Genomic DNA, 21,297 nt, shown 5'->3' with positions numbered 1-21,297 from the left:
ATTCAAAAAGTGAAACTTAAATATGTTCTAGATTCATTACACATTAAGTGAAATTAATCTAGAATAAACATACTTTTCAGAAGGTCGACATTTCTGATTGGTTGTATGCAATATTCTAATATTTTGAGATACTGGATTTTTTATTCCATGATCAATCAATCATCCAAAAAGAAGGCCTGACATATTTCACTTTGTGTAATGACTCTATGAAAGTTTAACTTTTTGAATGGACTTTCCATGATATTCTATTTTTTAAATGCACCTGCAGACTGCTCACTGTCAACTATTTTATCATAAAACAATGCAGGGACATCAAGATTAGTTGGCAGAGATGACATCCCCTGTATAAAATGAACTGCCCCCTGACTTACGGTTTAAACTAGCAAGGCATTGTGGGAAAATGGGCCGTCTTTTACATTTTTACATCAGTAAATCTGTGTTCGATCTTTGGGTCTACTTCTGAAAGCTGTGGGCTGGCACTTAACAGAATGACTTACACCTGGCTTGACAAAGCGGCCCCTTTACATCCTGGATTGGCGTTTATGCAACTGACTAATCCAAAGTGCCCAGGCTAGACTTTGTCAAGGCTGGCTTTATCGATCATCCTGGATATCTTAATACCACTTTTATGCAATAGGCCCCTGGAACTGCTCACACACACCACACCTACTTTTTCTCCACAGTCAGTTATACCAACAATCTTCCAGTGTTTACTCCATCATTTATTCAAAAGATAAATATCCCATCCCATGTCATTTCAGGTTTACCCCCAAATCATTTTTCCAGGAAACAAACCACAACAAACAACATGCAGTTCAGTTGGTTGTGCATATTTTAGCCCATCAACTACAAACTGTTTAAAATCCTGTTGTGTTCAAGAAAGCTGAAAGTGTATTACATTCACAGGCTGCATTATTGGGAAATCGAACCAAAACACAAAGCAGTAAACAAATATAAAACATAACAGAATATATTGCAACACAGATGAGTGTTCTGTATTTCCATTTGTTACTTTATTGGACAAATGACAGGACACTTGGGAAGGAAATAGAAGGACACAACATGCAATAAAGGCGGTTAATAAAATAAACTGATACAAATGGTCGAAAGGCAGACAGGAAACTATAAGCACCAACCTTAAGGTGCAAACACACCAAACGCGTTGGGTGCGGTGGCGGCGTTGAAAAATCCTATTTTTGCATAGGGAACCATTGGTTTAGGCGCGATGATGCGTTAGCCGCGGTAAAGCGGTGCTTTGGGCGCAGTGCTTTGGGCGCGGTAGCCGCGTTACCAAAGCGTCACCGCACCATCGCACCAACGCGCGAGTTCAAAAAATTTCACTTTTAACGCTCCATCGCGTGACGTTTAGCCGCGTTGGACAATCAGCGGTGAGCTTAACCCGACGTAACGGACATCGGCACGGTGGGAGGACAACACAGAGGCTGAGAAACACAGAGGAGGAAATGTATTTGCGGCTGGCTGGTGATATGAAGCCGCTCGGGGTTGGGTTAGAAGACGTGGGGAAAGTGAGCCAGGAGAATGGGCTTCCTGTTTAATTCAGTGAATATGTGCGGCTGTGCTTTAGCCGATGAACCAAGTTAGCACCGGTCGGATAGCGTTAGTTAACTCACCCAGTTGTGTGCGGCCACCACCTCCATATAATGAACCCAAACATAACGGCTAAGTCCAGGGAACTTTCACAACGAGTACAGCCGCGAAGCACCGGTGTTTCTGCCTATATCTACGCTAGCCACGGTCCCATCACAGCCAGGTAGGGTAATGTAGGCTACTTGCCATTATTTTCTACTGCCCTGCACACAATGCTGCTGTAAATGTGTTTGGTATGGTGCTGCCTTGCTGTTTGTGTTCATTTCCGAGTGGCGTGAATCTGCAATGCTGTTTTAAGGCTATTTGTTCCGTTCAGATGCTGTTTATTTGTCTTTTGGCACAATTGTTGGCCGTGTTGTTGTTGTTTTTGTGTGGACATGATCGCTGTTGTGTCGGGTCGGGTCTGATCGCAGCCATGGTTGATTAGGGGAATAAATATATCGGGGGGGAGACTAGCTGCGTAGCGTTGGGCGCGTTGAACCATTTTTTGACACAAAATGACCAAGCGCCAGATCAGATGCGTTGGGCGCGATGGCCACCGCACCTAACCAGGGCTGGACTGGCCATCGGGCGTACCGATGGCCAGTCCAGCCCTGTTTTTTTTTTAATGGACCCTCGGCTGTGTGACTCGGCCCGGCCCGGCCAAGTCACACAGCCGAGGGCCGAGGTACCTTCCCTCTCGGGAGTGCCGTGGACATATAAATGTGCGTGCAGGCTGTCAACTTCACCTAAAAGTTAAATTAAACTTTGTCCCAGGCCATTACTCATTATGAATGGTTCTAGGCTGGGCCTGGCCCAAACACACACACAGCAGAGGGCCGCCCATTCAGAGGCTGCATTGAATTGTATTATCACGAATTCAACTTCTACTCGGTAATTATGAGCATCTGACGATGGTCAGTTACGTTCAGGGCCGTCGGACGGCGGATAGGCTTGGGGGGCCCAAGGCAGAGGGGGGCTGCACTCAAAAAGTAAAAACGTTTTTTTTTAATTTTTTAATTTTTTACTGGCTCAATATAGGCCCCTGATCTTTGAAGGCCCTGACACATGTTATTTAGGGGAGAAAAAAAACAGATATCAGGGGCCTTTCATTCGTCAGTAAATTTGTTATTTTTTAATTAACATTGTTCAGGGCTACGAAGATCAGGGGCCTATATTGGGCCATTAAAAAATACAAACGAAGGTAAAAAAAATCCCGAAGCTGACTGGATTTTTTTAAACATGTACATTTCTTCTTTCTGCTTTTTGGTCATTCTGTCTATAAATTATTCCAGAAAATAGTACTAAATAGCTTACATAGGAAATAGTTGATTTAGCCTTAGTTTTCTCCTCAAAGTGCACCAGATTGATGAATTTTACTTTAACATTTAAAAAAAAAATCTTCCCCGGACCCCCCTAGAAGGTCCAGGGTCCACGACACAGTCTCCCAAATTCCTGTGAGAAACACTGTGCGTGTGCATGTTTACTAAGAGTCATTAGACCAGGGGTTGTGTTCAAGTACGCGTAATGATTTGGTCATTCATCAATAGAAACATTGTGTTGTTATCTGGCTCAGAGAGGGACCAGTCACTCATACGTTTAACGTTTTGGACTATAGACAAACATAGCTTTTACATGTTTGTGTTGTAAGACCGCCTCTCAGAGGGCCCATCAGGACTTCCTGTATAGGGCCCCAGAATTTGGTGCAAGGCTCCTGCCTCCACATATCGTATAAATAATCATGGTGGGCTGCCATGGCCAAAAATGCCAGGGCCGATTTTTTGTCCCAGTCCAGCCCTGCACCCAACGCGTTTGGTGTGTTCGCACCTTTACAGAGTGCTTTGAAAAATAACTTTAGAAAATCATTATGTAACGGGTTCAGCATCAAAGGTAACACATTATTTTATGTTTAAGTAATATTTGACGAATATCAAAATAGTCGTAAAAAAAAGTCTACAAATTGACCAATTGTATGCTCAATGTTTAGTAATGTGGTAAAGTTTAATAAAGTACAATAGAGTATTGTATAGCGTAAAATTTTTAGATGCACATAATGTGTATAGTAGATACCGGTAGTAACTAAATCTGACAAATTTGCAGCATGAAGTAATTAGTTTCTCTCAAATGTAGTATTAAAGCGGCTACGAGTAACATTTAAATATCTTTTAAACAGCCTCATGTTTCCTCTCATAATCATAAATTACCTTTAACAGCAAACGAGACCATCAGTGCAAAGAAAGACGTTTTTATATAGTTTTTATTGCTGCATTTGATCTGGTCGTACACCCAGTCCGATTTTCGGTTCACGCGTGCATGCTCTATGGTCACATATCCGTATTGGTCACAGATTTCAGTGTGGCGCAGGAACGTGAATTGAGAAGCCTATCCCTCCTGGTGAGGGAAGGGGAGCGGGAGCCTTGTTTGAGACAGTTGTTTGTCGTCATAATGACTGATAACGGGGCTGAACCAAAAAAGAAAATGCAATGAAGCAAAGCTAAAAGGGAGAGTGATAGTCGGGCGGGAGGGCGTTGCCAAGCAACGTATACACAATTTCACGCAGCGAAACTAGACTGCAGTGTTTACTCCTAAATGAATGAGCGGTAGCCTACTAAAACAAAGTTTACTTTGCCTCACCAGCATCATCAGATGACCATTATTCATCGGAAATAGTCATTATTTACAACATAAACACATTACCTCATCATGATCCATACTAACTGCCATCTCTCGTTCATTCGCTTTGTGTGAGGACACGGGGACTCGTTCAGCTCCGTGAGAGGTGACAATGCATCAACTCATTGCAATCAGGTGTGTTTAGCACTTACTGGCATTAGTTGATGCTGTGTCACCCATAGACTCACGGAGCCGAAAAGAGTCCGGTGCCCTCACACTTTCAACACACGGACACGCACCATATTGCTTCCTGATTATTTGAATCCTGCACTCCCTGCACGAGCTACAAAACAGCTTCACGACAGCTGGCGTCGTAATAATACTACCGCTTTTGTTCAAAGGTGTCGCCAACGTGCCGACTTACTCGTAGTAGCTTTAAAGCGGCTACGAGGAACTTTTAAATATCTTTAAAACAGCCTCATTTTCCCTCTGATAATCATAAATTACCTTTAACAGCAAACGAGACCATCAGTGCAAAGAAAGCAGTTTTTATATAGTTTTAATTAATGCATTTGGTCTGGTCGCACACCCAGTCCGATTTTCGGCTTGCGCAAGCTCTATGGTCGCAGATTTCAGTGTAGCGCAGCGATGCGATTTGAGTTGCCTATCCCTCCAGGTAAGGGAAGGGGAGCCTTGTTTGAGACAGTTACTTGTCGTCATAATGGCTGATAACGTTGCAAAACCATCAAAGAAAAAAAGACAATTCAATGAAGAACAACTAAAAGCTAAAAGAGAGAGTGATAGACGGGCGGGAGGAAGGCGTTGCCAAGCTACGTGTAAACAATTTAACGGGAGTGAACTAGTCCTGCAGTGTTTACTACTCCTAAGTGAATGAACGGTACTAAAACAAAGTTTACTTTGCTTCATCATCATCAGATGACCATTATTCATCTGAAAAAGATGAATAATAAACACATTACCTCATCGTGATCCATACTAACTGCCGTCTCTCGTTCATTCGCTTTCTGTGAGGGCAGTGCACGGAAACTTTCAGCTCCGTGAGAGTGGTTAGTGACACTGCATCAACTCATTGCAATCAGGTGTGTGTGGCACTGACTGGCATTAATTGATGCAGTGTCACTAACCACTCTCACATAGCCGAAAATATTCCGTGCCCTCACACTTTTTTTTTTGTGCTACCAAACACATAAAAAACAACCTATGTGTTTGGTAGCACAAAAAAAAACCCTATGTGTTTGGCAGCACAAAAAAAAAAAATGTGTTGGGTAGCACAAAAAAAATACTTATTTAGTAGGTAACACACCAAAAAAAAACCCCTATGTGTTAGGTAGCACAAAAAAACCTATGTAGTAGGTAACACATATCTATGTAGTAGGTACTACAATTTTGTGTACCTTATTGTAAAGTGTTACCCTTTTCTCCTTAAAATAGTTGAATACATACAGAAAGAGTACACTGTAAGATACAATAAAATCAGCTTGTCATACAATGTCTTCATTGGTAGTTATAAGATCCTGTATGTACCTAGCATGGCGTAAGAAATATGGGAGGTGAGAGGACATGATGACAAGCTTTAATCTTTAGGAATCAGTCATGATTGTTCTTTTTGTCCCGAGTAGCAGCAGAGGGATGAGTTTACATTATACAGTATATCCATTGGATCAGTCCACAAACATGTTCCGGGTTAAACCTATCACTCACACTAACTCAGTAACTCCTGGCTCTGACTGCTGAAAGCTTCTTGTTTTAGACAGCAGTTCCCCAGTTCAAGAAGTGCTGGTCATGGCTGTTGTTTGCAATGATTCAAGTATTTTCCCTAGAGAGCCCATGGTGTTACCAGAGCTCAAAACATGCTTAGCTTGAAGCACTCTTGGGAACATACAGCAGTGTCTCATTTCAATTGAAAACAATGAGCAAAAGGAGGCCAGCAGCAAAGAGATTTTGCCAACAGGGAAGCAGCAGCTTCACTATTATCAGGGCATACACTATAGGGCATGACTTAGCGGGCATCGAAATAAACCTTTGCAGCTCAGCCGATTAATGCATTATAGTGAAAGCCAAGAGCAGCCGTGAACTTGAATTCATATCTTGATTCAATGTGGAATTAAAACCCCTTCAAGGTTTCAAAGAGTATAGTAAAGATAATATTTCCTCTGTTCCAATAGCGAAAAACAGCTGGTTGGCATGATGACGAGTGAACCACAGTAGCAGTGTAACAAGAAGCAAAAGCGACATCATCTTCAATCTTGGGTTCCGCAAATAAATACAGTTCTATATAAGCCGCGGGGAATAGATCGATCCAAAAAAACCCTGTCCTTCATTGAATAAGCTCGATAAAGTCACAGTCAATGCAAACATAGGCAGTGCAGCGCTGTGTGACATTCAGCTGCTCAGCCTTGCTCCAACACTGCACACTGCCACTAAAGGACAACTTCCACCCCTGTGGAAATACAGGAATGTAAAGTAGCTGCACATGTTAGATTCTCTCACTGCCCGACACCTCACAAGTGCACTGAACGTTTCTTCTTAAGGCTGCTGGTTCCTGTCAATTATTCAAATGTCTACAATGCTATTCCTGTCCAGAGAAGTATTATAGATCAGCACAGAGGAAGTATCACCAATATGGCTTAACAAATTCCAACCACTTGACTAGAAATGTGCTGTCCATGGCGTGCATACCGTACAAAGCATGGCACTTTAAAGATACATACAATTAAAGTTGTGACACCACCTATCAGAAATGAAGCAATTTTTTTTAATTCCTCTGGTAGAGCAAAGTGCTGCATCGCAACTGTAATCATTACAATTCAAGTAAATGCATACAATACAGACACCCACACAAAAAATAAAAAATAAATCAGCAACAATTGAGGCTCACTGAGACAAATACTGCATCCTGACTATGACTGTGTTGTTTCCCAACAGGGCAAACAAGGATACACTGCCCTCCAACTCTCTCTTTGTCTCTCTCCAAACACAATCCATCACAGTCACACACAGCAGAAGACTGCAGGTCGTCTTGTCTTCTGTCTGCCTCCGAGTGATACAGAGTAAATCTGCTGTGGGATTAATGCAGGAAACCTGACTGGATAAAACCCAAATATGTTTATAAGCTATTGCAGATAAAGTGGAAGAAGAGGATTTTAAACTAGAATATTTAGTCATTCCACTGAGCACGATATATCAATCTATTTCTTTGATGTGGGGTTTTTCTAACCCTGGCATGCAAACATCCAGTGTGGAACCACACGAACATTGCACTGTATGTCCTACACGCTGCCTTTGCTGCAATGTGTCAGAGCCAAAGATGTTGCACAAGCTTTCCTCTCTATTACTATGTATAACTCATGTCTGTCTCTGTTACACTTCAGTAAAAATGCAGAGAACTCGAAATGCTGCAAATTATTTTACATATCTCAAAATACAGAAAGATCATTGCGTTTTGAAGAAACTAATTAGCTCAATATTTACCAATTGTTTTATGGCTACAACTAATGTGATTCCAGGAAATCGTTTTTCAACAGGCCAAGAAGTAGTTCCACATATAATGCCCACAATATGTTGTTTTTTAGCTTCAGATTAAACACTACAAAGTTTCACTGTCAACTGCTGGCCCGGCATGCAAACTACAGCGTTTTAGGTTTGTTTTCGCAGATCCGTGTGCATGCAGATCGTATTCAAAACAATGTATTTTTTTTTAAAACATAGGGAAGCATTTTCCTATTTTAGCGAGTCAGTTGTCGTGTAAACTGAACCCAAGTGACTTTGTTCCTGTAGTTTCCAGGTCAGCAGCTGTGAAAACATACAACACAGGAGCATCAAAAGATCAGCCCGTTTCAAAATATAAAGACCAAATTAAGTCTGCTAAAAAAATAAAAAGTCCTTAATACTTCAAATATTTCAACACCGTTTTTTACCAATCACGATGCAGAGCATGACCACCACTGTCTGTTGGTGAAGCATTGCCAGGCCTGAAAGCGTCCAGCCAATGTATTAGTCAACTGCCAGTCAGTGCTGCAAGTCGAGGCCAGAATTCTAAAGGCTTGACTGTCAGCACAGAACATTGCATGCTATGCTTCAGTCTCAAAATCCATTCCATATATTAGCTTTTAGACCCATCTGAAGACAGGAAGCAGTGGTCACATACTGACCCCTCTGAATGCTAGCGGGCACAAACTATTCAAGTAAATTAGTCATGCTTTTTAAAGAAAGAGAGGTAAGAGGATTTTAATCTTTAACAGAGCACAACATGTGACCATTTTCTACCTGCATACACTCAATGATGGGATATCATCTGTGATCCCCTTGAGCCAAAATGATTCAGATCTCTTTCTTTGGTCTAAAATTACACAAAGGCAAAAGGTAAAGGAAATGGGAAGGAGAAAAAGGAATTGTGAGGTGCAGAGGATGCAGATATGTGCAGCAGGGTGATAAAACTAAAGGGAGCGAGACAAGTGATACGCAGAGAGGGGAGGGGTATACGACATGATATGGTAAGGGAGCAGAAATAAGATTATTTATGGCACTCAGGGAGCATGAAATAGAACTGGGCAAGGGCTTGTGCCGTTCCTTACTCTCTATACTTTAAAGGGCAAAAAAGACTGCAAGATATGTAGACAGAGATCAAAGTCTTCTGTCACAGGCAAAACATAATGCATCTTGAAGTATTTCTGTTGTGCAAAGGAGTGGAAAAAGAGGGATTTATGTTTTACACATGCACGTATGGGGAGTGTGGGTGACAACATGCACATGCATTTAATTGATTTAACATTTAAAGAATAAACAACATGGTCGACATGGAGGGTAAATCCTTATAAACTGTCTGTGCTAGAGCATGGATGTGATTGATCATGTGATCACAGAGTTGCTTTTAAAGATCACTGACTTGGTTGTGAGGACGAGTCAGTAGCTTCATAACTGTTACCTACAGTATATCTCATAATAGCACATCGTTTTTACTCCTGACTTGGCTTTTTCGGGGAATTCTTCATTATAAGCGCTAAGGGAGCATGTTTAAATAAAACCTGTGAACCTTAACTTTTAAATGTAAATTTTATTTCATGTTTCTGTCCTACACAGGCTTAGATATTAAGGTTTTGGTAGACTTGACAATTCATACTATTTTTTCAGAAAACCCTCAGGCATTAAGGACATGCATCCTAGATTGCAGTAGTCATCAATGGGTTGTTAAATCATGTTCACAGACAGCTTCAGTTCCAATAGCTGCTAATGTGTGACCAGCAGCAAGTTTTTTTTACTTTTCAGCACTCTGTCACATCCAATTAATAAACCAGGATGACAGCTTGGGGACTGTTTGTATTCATCCCAGGTGTTCCTATAGAGTAGGTAATGATGTTGTCTTATTGCTTGGCCATGAATTGTATTCTGGTGCAGTGTGTGTACTAATCTACATGTGGTGACCCTAACCGGGGAAGGAGCAAAGAATCTGTTTCAGTATGTTAATGTCGTCACATCTCCATCAAGCCCTTCAGCACAATAAAATACTCCCTATTGGGTATCGAAGCTTCTTTCAGAGTTGTAAGGACACTCACCACAAGAGAGAGCGGCCTCTTCCATGACACCACTCCGATCAGTCCAGAGAGCAACACCTGAGGGACAAAAAAAGAAGAAGATAGAAGAGGTGAATATTACTGACAACTATACGTGGAAACAAAGACAGAGATAATTCAGGTTTAGTATTATCTGGGGTTTATTTTTTGGACAGTACGTATCGTATATCCTATCGATAATAATAAGGTTGAAATCCCTGATGCTGTCGTGATCGGGGAAATTAGCTGATATCACTAAAATCAGTTTAAGAAAATTGCAAGAAACATCGATCAGTCACAATCGTACATATTTGTACATCTCTAGAGGTGAGGATAAGTGACTTTGTTGCAGTGTTTGGTACTTTGCACATTGGTTATTGGTTATTGCCTATTTTATCCTTTGAGCAATCAGGTATTATAAAATACATTTCAGGTGCAGGCCTCTTGACCTCCAGATGTGGTTAGGATGACGTTATCTGCCTGACCACTTGTTTCTCGCAACTCAACACTTCATTGTGGCGCTGTTGCAATGTTCCAAGATCTCAGCAATGACAATTGTATCAATACTGATTAAAATGATGGATAATACTATGAAAATAAAGGCAGGGAATCATGATGAAATTGTAATAAACCCCAAAGTCACAATGCAAAAGGAAACAAATACATTTAAATTGCATGTATTTATTGTATTTCTGTCACTTCTCCTCTGATGCACAAACAAATTTGGGATTCACTGCTTTGGTTTCTCTGGCAAGTAGGCTCTGATTTTTTAAAGATCATCTTCTACATGATGGCTTGAGTAAGACACAGATCATATGCCGCAGTTTGATATGGTTACAGAAGATTGAACACACTGAACTTGAAGTTGAAAATGGAACTTTTTTCTTTTTCACGGTTGGTTAGGATTTGAAAAGTTATTCTTCGGTGTGAACCCATCTTCTTCCAAGTGTGACTCACTCCTTACACAACCTGTTTAATTTGACTGCTGCCTGTGACTGAAAATAAATGTTCCTGGCCAATCTTCTATAGAACCAGTTTCCTAAGTTTATCGTGTAGCATATATAGTATAGTATAATGCGTTGATAATAAATTGTATTGACAGCATGGCTCTCAGGAATCCTTGGTGCTCCCAGTTTTTCCATTTACACTGATTTGGATTCAGATCTTGTGCTCAATCGGCCTATAGGACCAGTTACCCTGCAGCTTTACACTTTGGCAGACATGAAACAAATTCAAACTATCTGGACCCGTGTTGTCGTGTTGTCTGTTGGTCCCTCCCAATGTCCAGTTATTGATCTGTCGGTTTGATTCAAATCTAATCCTACCGTAAACTGTGCGTTTTTTGTCTTATGTAAGGATGTCACTCGGCAGATATAAAAATGTTTTTTATTTAACTTATATTTTAAAAAGCACCAGTTGATTTTCTCAGCAAGCTTCACACTGGGCGTGGTGTCGTTGCATCGTTACAGTGTGAGCTGCTGTATACTGAAGGTGTGAATTTTTGAGTATCATCGAAAAAATGTGTGCAAACAAAGGGCACTCATAGCCTCTGGTGCTCTTATTCCTTCATGGTCTTTCTCTGCCTTTCACCATTCTTCACCCTCCATTAAACACCAACATGCCCTTCCCCATTCCCTCCGTCTCGCTCTCCTCCTTTACTTCCCCTTCACTGGCTTTCTTGATATCTACTCTCCCTCTTCCATTTTTTTTGCCATTCTACGCTTTCCAATTTTCTCCCCGTATCACTCTCTCCATCTCTGTCATTCTGGCTCCTGCTCTGCTGTGCCCACACAGTGGTGGGATATTTCTGCACTTCTTCTCTCTACCCAGCACACCTAATTTCTCGTTTCACTTTGCCACTCACCTTGATACCCACAGGACCTAGCCAATGGGATGTCAATATTTCAATTGACTGGGTGCGCACACACACACACACACACACACACACACACACACACACACACACACACACACACACACACACACACACACACACACACACACACACACACACACACACTGCACTCTCCCCCTACAAGCTGGGTCTGTTTTTGCCGAAGCATCCCACATGTCTGAGGTATGAAATTCACTTGCAAATGTATATAAATGCTTACGACTATTGCTCATTAACTTCAAACCATGCATTTCATTTGCTGCCTTTTCATAAAATGTCCTTTGTTCTTTAGCCTGTTAAGCAGGGGAAGGACTACTTCAGTTTTACGTTCGCTAAATGGACACTATTTATAGATACAAGAATTAAGATACTGCATACAGCACAGTTCAACACAGCAGAACAGGTATGTCTCTAGTGCATTGTGGAAACAAGTCAGATGTGCAACAGGACAGAGCCACAGCTGCATTGAGTGGACACACACCTGACTGACTCTGTTTCTAAATCTCTACTAATATTCTCTCTACCGTGTCTGCTCTGTTCAAAGTGTGCCAGGCGCAGAGACAGAGGCTTGTGTCACTGCAGGTAACATTCACCCTCTACATACTGGCGACAGGCACTGCGACAAGGAGTACAGAGATGTGTCACTGTTACAAGCCTCTCTCTCTCTCTCTCTCTCTCTCTCTCTCTAAGATGCATGGTGTTGGGTAGGATGCAGGCTGATATACAATATGAATACCTTTTTCACATCTGGCAAAAAACTAGAAAGTTCACAACCTACAAAGTCAGTTGGTGCTGTAGTTCACGTGAGACTGTTAGCTCCGCTCACAACAAAGGACTTGGATCTGTATAATAAGCGATAAGTCGAGTAATACAATCTAAAGAGTTTTGGATCAAATATCTCAAATCCAATTAATTTGCCTTGCCTTTGTGTTATCCATTCAAGCGTTTTCTACCCCTTCATACCATCCTTCCTGTCGGTGTTCCCATTTATACAAGTATGAAGGACAATGTGTGTTCCTCTGTGTGTGTCTGTGGTGGTGTGTGTGTGTGTGTGTGTGGGGGGACAGGGGGGAGGGTATATGTGACAGAGGGAACCATGTGATGCTGGTTGTCAGTCAATAGAGGCTTTTACCGTTGGCTGCTCCCAGAACAGGATTAACATGCAATACTTAGCAGTATTAGTTGCTGAAACCTGGGCAGCAAACGTCCATATCAAGAAAAAGAAATGCTGAAGCGTCTTTCAATATGGCAGCTTATCACAAACCAATTACACAGCTCTGTAAGAGCAGAGCGAAGGATAAAAAAAACAGAAAGAGGAGCAGCCAGGACAACATAACTATGATATTAAAAGTCGGACAGTCGTTTTTTTTTGTACAGATGCACTGAACCTGATAATAAGATATATATAGGCTTGGCCAGTGGTTCCCAACCTTTTTTAACATTAACAATTTCTGGCGACCCCAGAGACATTTCTCTTTCTAGAATTAGTTTTTGAACATGTTTGTTATACCGTGTTGCAAATACAGAGTAGCCAGGATTAGTGCACAAATTGACAATTTTATTTTCTCTGATCAGGATGGCTGTATTCACAAGGCTGAAAATGAATAGGCCTACTGAGCAAACAATCTCTCTCATATAAGGAATTATGAAAGAAAAAACTACCGCAGCATCTTAAACTGGCCTCAAACTGTCTTTGCAGGGCCAGGCGGGCGAATAAATCTTTCCATTTTGTTTTACTACTCTGACTGCAAGTTTGTGTTTACAGGTTGAAGCGTATTCATTTTAAAGCTGGATAACAGATACGGATAGCTAATTTCTGATAGCTGTTAGTTGGCAACGCAAGATGCTCCGATCATTGAGCATATCAGCTTAAATGACACACAGCTGGTGGAAAACAACTTAATGTGACGGATGATATGATAAAGAGAGCATAAAATCTAAATTAATTACTTACAGACCAATAGGAAATGATGTTGAGTTTTTCTCTGGGTGTCTCTGATAGACACCCAGAGAAAAACTCAACACACATACACACTCACACACAGTTGAACTGACAAGTGTAAATGGAACGGGGAGATAAAAGGACGGCTTTGGCTTTTCACAGCTAGATTAGGAGTGGGTGTCATCGCCATGAAAGAATGCATTCCCCAATACTCTGACAGAGACAACCAACACACACACACACAGAGGTGACAGGTCATTTGAGGTCCACCACAAAGCAAACATTTCAAACGGATCAACGACTTACTGCAAAGTCAGAGTGAGAAAGAGGTTGAAGTCAAACTGCTTTATGAAAGAAAAAAGGCACGTGAGCTCTGCTGGATCCCGGATGGGAGAAACACAGTAAGCGATAAATCTATGAAGCTGCCGCAGCAAATTCCAGCCATACACACAGCACACAGGACACACACTCACAACCCCAGAACACAACTTCAGAACTACAACAAAACCTGGATCTTTCTACAGAAGAAAATGATAACATAGAGAAAATATTTTGATAATTGTTATGGAAATTGGTACAGACAAAGATGTTGATTATACAAATGAACACATTGTATTTTGCATGTGTTTATGAATGAGTGTGCTATTGTATTCTCATCCGGTGAGAACTAAAAGCCCAAATGAAGAGAAACAAGAGGGAACATTTGGTTTTCAAAACAGCACTCGGGATTGGCATTGTAAATTGAAAAGCTGTTTTGTGGATCTGGTGACTTAGGGGACATGACATATATATTCCTATATTTGCAGTTAGCCTGTGCGTGGCAATGTGCAGTGCGCTGCAGTGGTTTAGGTGTGTCATGATCAGTATCGAGGATTTAGGTAAAAGGTTTAGGTATCTTGGACTATTATTAACAAGTAACTGTAAAGCTGAGTTACTGTGGCTCTACTGAGAGCTGAACTGTAAAAGAAAGCTCTTTATGTCCTGTGCCATTTCTGCATTGACTGACAGGAATAAATTGGAGATTCAAGCATGTGTCTGATCTTAGTTTAAGTGAAGAAGTGAGGAGCTCAGTGATTTGAAAGGATCTTTACTGTATATCAAGGCACTTCTCCTTAACTTTGAGAGGAGAAACATATTGCACACACCTATCCTTGAATATATTCTGGGCACTATACCGACCGGGAGTAGACCCCGGGGCAGATTCAAGAGACAGTGGAGGCTTGTATCCCGGCTGGCCTCGGAGCTGTTAGAAAAACTCCCAGGGGAAAGTTCTGGGGGAACAGACGTCTGGGCTCTTCCCTGTTGGTAACCTTACCTTGATACTGATCAGAGAAAAGATGACATGAGGTCAAATCTGGTTTTTCAATTTTTTTTAATCTAAAAAAATAGTTTAAGGTTTCAAAGTTCATATTTCAAGGGGCTTTACAGTCTGTGCAGCATATGGCACTCTATTCTCAAGACCCTCTACGATATTAGTAACCCCCCCCCCCCGCCCCCGCCCTTAACAAATTATGAAAATACTTGAAGAAAAATCTTCAGTTAAATCAACAGAGAAAGCTTTCAGATGGAAATAGAATATAGCCTACCAAATTTAACAATATGGAAAATGAGTGACTGTATAAAAGTGAAGGTACATTTCCAGCATCAACAGCTTCTCTTCTGTTGTTTTTTCAGTGATATGTTTTATTGAATCACTTTCGTTTGTCATATCTTGTGTTGTGTCTTCTGATTAATCAATAACCAAAGGCAATGAATGAACAACCTCTTAAAGCCTAATATCCAGAGTGGGGGACTTCCATGATTACCCAGCTGACAGAGGAGCTGTTTATGACTCTTGTTTATTCAACTGTTTAGTAAAAAACAGGTTGTGAGAGTGAGCAACTTATGGATTCTACCTAAATCCCAGCCTTGACCTTATTCATATTCATTTATGCATGGCGCCAATCAAAGAAGCCATTACTGAGAGCGAGGCTTTAGAAAAACAGGCCGTTTCTCAAACATCATCGCTGCCAGGATGGATGGAGCCAGTGCGGTTGCCGTGGTAACCACAAACTGGCCTTTTGCCAGGATCCATAATGATTTCCCATCAGATGCTGTGTAGAGAGGAGCAGGGAGCCTCGCTGGTTCAGATTCCCCTCCACACGCACGCACGCACAAAAAACACACACACACACACACACACACCACTTTTACTCATACACTAAAACCCTGTCCTACATGGTAAAACTAGCCAAAATAAACAAACCTCTCCAACATACACACACACACACACACACACACACACACACACACACACACACACACACACACACACACACACACACACACACACACACACACACACTGTCTGAATTCCACTCAGTGAGTCTAACTCCTGCTCCTTATGTTGGTCAAGAGAAGAAAGTCTTTCCACAGAGTCAACGGTATCTCTCCCAGTTCCACTGCTCTCTGTTGCTCAGCACAGACTAATCTGATGTGCGTGAAAGTGTGTGCACATCCTCGTGTGTGTGCATGTGAGCATATGAGCAATGGAATTTCTGTAATTCTGCAAAATAAAGAAATAAAGCTGAGCAGAATATGTCTCAACATCCTGTCCTGTAACGAAATGAGGAGAAGCTGATGAAGCGAGCTGTCTACTGTGTGTGTGTGTGTGTGTGTGTGTGTGTGTGTGTGTGTGTGTGTGTGTGTGTGTGTGTGTGTGTGTGTACAACACTGCTCTTACACCTCCTGCCCAGTCAGTTTAGTTTTGTGTTTTGGTGGGTATTTTTTTAAAAAGCTTGTTGAAAACCATCAGCATCAGCTGACTCTGATCAGTCTTCAAACACACATCACTTTAATGAAAGGTGATTGTAAGTTTCTCTGTCAGCTCTATGTATATCTCAACAGCTTATAAATGGATTGCTGTGACATTTTGGAAAGACATTCATTGCCCCCCCCCCCCATCCCCCTTCATATGAATCCTAAAGACTTTGCTAATCCCCTGACTTTTTCTCTAGTGCCAGAGGTTGACATTTTTAATTTCATCAACTATGAATTGGATCACCATGGAATTTGGTGCAGATGCATGTCGCCCTTCATTCAGCGACATCTTCACATTAAAATTAAATATTTTTAAAACTTTACCTTCCACCTTTCTCCTGTTCTTCTCTGTTAATGCACATGCAAGTGTACTGGGGATGCCATGTCTTGCTTTTTTCCGCCTCTCATATCTCTGCTGTATAGGTATTTCATATGGAAATGATTTATGTCATTGCTGTCCCTGGTGAATCCTGCACAGCAGCTTAGATTCATTTAGAGCGGGACCTAAAAGAGTGTTATTATTTATTCTACAAATGCTCCTATATCCTCAAACATGAGTGCCTCTCCTAGAAACTGAAAGAAAATGTATTTTTTATTTTTTTAGGAATGAATGGTATGAATTAAGAATATCAATCAAAGTGTGCAAAAGTTTTGCTCTTGAACAAAATTAGCTGTTTTTTCCCCTGCGTTGATGCATTGGTTTTGTGAAGTCTGCAGTCCACAGATTTACAAAGGCTGATAATATTTTAATATCATCGCACCAGATAAATTCACAGGAGGAAAAAAAGAATTAGGCTCTGAATGGAGATAAGATCCCCTTGTGTTTCACCTTGAACAACATTTTTGTCTGTGTGTGTGTGTGTGTGTGTGTGTGTGTGTGTGTGTGTGTGTGTGTGTGTGTGTGTGTGTGTGTGTGTGTGTGTGTGTGTGTGTGTGTGTGTGTGTGTGCGTGTGTGTGTGTGCATATGTGCAAATGAAAGACAAATGAAGGTGAGCTATAGCATCAGGGGAACTGAACCACCACATTTCAGTTTTGAGTAACCTTTACATAACCGTTACTCGTCATGAATGAGTGTGTAATTGAAATGATCATATTAATAATAATAATAATAATAATAATAATAATAATAATAATAATAATAATAATAATAATAATAATAATAATAATAAGAATAAGAATAAGAATAAGAATAAGAATAAGAATAAGAATAAGAATAAGAATACACTTCATTTGTATACCAGGGAGAGCGACCATGAGGTGTTTGATGGCTGTGGCTTCACAGAGTCTCTGTGCTGCATCTCATCTAACTGAAGCTCCCGCTGACAGAGCTATCAGACATGTGCATGTAGCCTCCCTGCGTTTCCCGCTATTTCAGGAGCGTTCCTCTCGTTACACATCCCCCCTCTTTTTCTTCCCCTAACATCCGTTTCCTACAGTATTCCCTGCTCTCTCTCTCCACCTCTCTCTCCACCCACCACCTGCTCCTCCTTCCTGACCCCTCCCCCCATCTTGTATATACCATCACTTCGCTTTGGAGCTCAGCAGCAGCACCTCACCGACGTTGCCATGGAAACAGTGGAACAACAGCAGGTTTGGCTGCTGCTGCTGCCTGGGGGGCGTGGCATACCAGCCACACTACTGCTATACTTCCCTCTTACTCATGGATGTGTTGCAGTCCCTTCAGTGAATCCATGAATCCAGTCTTGATCACAGCTAAACAATGACATACCAGAGGAGAGAGCTATCCTAGGCCAGCGTTATCAGCAGTGGTGTAAAGGCCTAGGTCAACATGACACGAACGAATGATCACATGTTTATTTAATGGAACCTCGTAAATGTTGTATAAGAGCATTATCATACTCCAGTGCATGCCATGCAGAAGGCTCCTTTAACCACGCTCACTATCTTCCATCAGCAGCAGCATTATGGTCCACCTTGTCAGCAGGATTTAGCCACACTTTCATCTCTCCATCTCACCTGAGTCTGACAGAACAGTTTCTCTTATTTTGATCAATACAGATGTTGTCACAGGCTGAGTAGAGGGCTAACATTTCATGACAACGTGCATGACCAAAGGCGTTTGATGTGTGTAACAACAGGGCTTGCAGTGTCTTTTACATCAACAATACAGTGAGCCAGCCATGTTTACGCGGCTGTGAGTACAAGTACAATGCCACTTGTGTTGCAGCTGCTTGTCTATACCATAAGCACTAAGAGAGGCTAGTATCTCACGGCACCCACCTCACAAACACAAGTCCTTGCTTACTGATATGAGATTTACCCTGCTTGGTCGAACACAGTGTTCTTCCAGCAGAACGTTCATTTCAGACAAAGTTGCTGAAGCGAGAAAAAGGGAAAGCGGTGACCCTTGACCTGTTTCTGCTCATGCATCCCAAGAACACACCAGGTCTGATTATTCAAGACAGAAATGAGAGAGAGAGAGACAGACAGACAGACAGACAGACAGACAGAGAGAGAGAGAGAGAGAGGGACGAGAGGCTGCTCTGGGATTCTCTGGTTTCTCCTCTTGACTCGGATCACCAATTGACTCTCTGTAACTTGCACACGGGCCTGTCACACGCACAAACACACGCACAAGCACACAGACACATGCACGCACACACACACACACAGTTGGATTGACACTTTGCGTTTTACAAGAGGTTCTTTGATGCTGCAAAAAATTAATTTTGAGCATGAAAAAAATAGGACGAAAAAAACATCAATGCTTTCCTTTCAATTATCCTGATACGTTAGCACAGTGGGAAACCTACTGGCTGGCTGTGCAACCCGAGAGAAATTCAACACTTGACAGAATTTGTGTAATCTTCAGCTGTTAAGTCCTTACAGTAGAGTAAAACAACTATAAACAACTAGTTTACAAGTCAACAAGGGAGAGGTGTAAAGACTTTACCGCCTTCCTACAAAATACATTTCAATGATAGATAGATGGCAATATCCATCTTCCATCGTTATGGAATGGAGCATTGCTCAGCTGCGGAAATCTACAATCTATACCTCACTTTTAGTGGCAGTTATGAGACTCTTGTTATATCATAGAGCCGCTAAAAAGACCTCTCAAGGGTCACACAAAACTGTGTTATCTTTTCCATGCATTATTATAGGCTGCGATAATAGAAACATTTCTTTTACAGCCACCACTCACACACTGTAGCATGTAGCATGTGTGTGGGCGTGACAGTAAGACAGAAGATGGCACTGATTCATCTGAATTTTACACTTGGTAATCAAAACTTTGACAGTAAACTTCTGCACTTTGGGGCCTCAGCGGTCATAATTCAGGAATAAAATAAGGGGCTGTCAATTTCAGCAGCAAGCCAGCCGTAGACATCCATCCTGGATACGGCTGCAGTGACACCAATGGCTGAATCAGGCTTTCAGTCCTGTACTGACAGCATAATCTTGCCCTGCAGCCAACAGGATTCAAAAGGAAAGAGCGAGGGGGGGCGGGGAGAGTGTGTGTACTGTATGTGTGTTGAGTTTTGATTTGGTATATGTGTAAAATGCATTCTATCATAATAAGCCACAGTCTGGGCTAAGAGGCTGACCACCATAACAGTGTCTTGCTCTCGAGATCTGTTCTTCAAGGTCTTGGCCTCGGAATCAACCAAATGGGTACTGGGTCTTGTCTTGATTTGGACAAAAAAGAGGACATGGATATTGTTTCAAGACGAGTCAAGAACACAAATTCTTGAGCTATCACGTAATTGCCTGTGGATTGTCCGATTTTTGTTTCTTAATAGCGTGACTCAGATTGGATGTAAAACTTCCGGCTTCAATTGACATTTGTTTCTAATTTGTTAAAGGTTTGGCTCTTAACCCCAAGTAGTGTGGGACTCACACTGGACTGGTCCTGGTATTGTGTCAGTCTTTTCCAAAACAGATTGTGGAACCCGATTATCCTGGGTGATCCCAGCCGAGTCTGCCCGCCATTTGATTTCACTCAGCAGAGTAATCTGGCCCGACCCCTGTTTGGCACAGTTTACTTCCTCCCAAAGTTTCTTGCACCAATCACAAATGCCCAGGCGTACTAGAGGCAGGCTTAACGCGATGGCGGCAGTGAAGTGACATTGCTCATTGGTCTGATTGGTTGAAGGTGTATCCAATTGCGAACAGAGGCATTTTGATCTATGTCCGTTGATCCCGCCTCTTCACACTCGTGAAATTATAACGTCTATTCCAGACCCATGTTCAATCTTAAATAACACTGAGCTGGGGTCTGGCGATAGCCAGGCTAGAACCCGGTGACTTGACTGAAGATTTTGGCGTAATATTATCTGTTGTTGTCTCTGCCAGGCACAGTGAAGTCAAGAGGCCGGAACAGACTGTGGTACACCTCAATGTCTTGTTCTTAGAGCTCAGTGGCTCTCCCCTTCTTGTTCTTGACAACAAGGTCTTGGTCTTGTCTCAATCTCAATAAACAGTGGTTTTAGTCATATCTTTGTCTCAGTTTAGGTGATCTTGATTACTTATTATATTGGTCTGTCAGCTACTGTGGAAAAGTAACATACAGAAAGTCACATTGGACAGAATAAGTTCATACAATTAACAAAGGGAGACAGGATTAGCTGGCTTGAAATCCTCAGACAGGGACTTCTAATAACTTAAAGATTTAAAATGAAAATGTATTTTTTTAATCTCACTACGAGAAGTCATGTTTCTGCTGCAAGAAGACACTCACAGCAGTTTAGGGTAAAGCACAGTTCAGTATAAAAGAGGGGATTTTGTGCATAATCACAAGCTCAGTTTTTTTGATAGTCAAAATAAACACATTCCCGGGATTTAAAAACATGGATTCAGACTGTTTCCTATAGGATCTGAAAGAGTTTTACATCTTCTCTGAATTATGTATTCCCTTAACGAGACCGTC

The 21,297-nt window shown here is 41.6% G+C and overlaps 1 protein-coding gene across 1 annotated transcript in view; it reads right to left on the bottom strand.

Annotated features, from left to right (window-relative positions):
* Window positions 1-21,297, bottom strand: part of fam189a1 (family with sequence similarity 189 member A1) — a gene marked incomplete at both ends in the record, with an annotated part of 78,472 nt that overhangs the window by 37,298 nt on the left and 19,877 nt on the right. Inside the window, one exon of the mRNA XM_080033743.1 lies at window positions 9,774-9,830. Within this exon, the coding sequence (XP_079889869.1) occupies window positions 9,774-9,830 (57 nt within the window). The remainder of the gene's footprint in view (window positions 1-9,773; window positions 9,831-21,297) is intronic.

The sequence above is a fragment of the Ammodytes marinus genome (assembly GCF_949987685.1).
Source record: "Ammodytes marinus genome assembly, chromosome: 1".
Lineage (NCBI taxonomy): Eukaryota > Metazoa > Chordata > Actinopteri > Uranoscopiformes > Ammodytidae > Ammodytes > Ammodytes marinus.
Note: the sequence above shows the minus strand (reverse complement) of the source record. Positions and strands in the feature narration are given on the sequence as shown.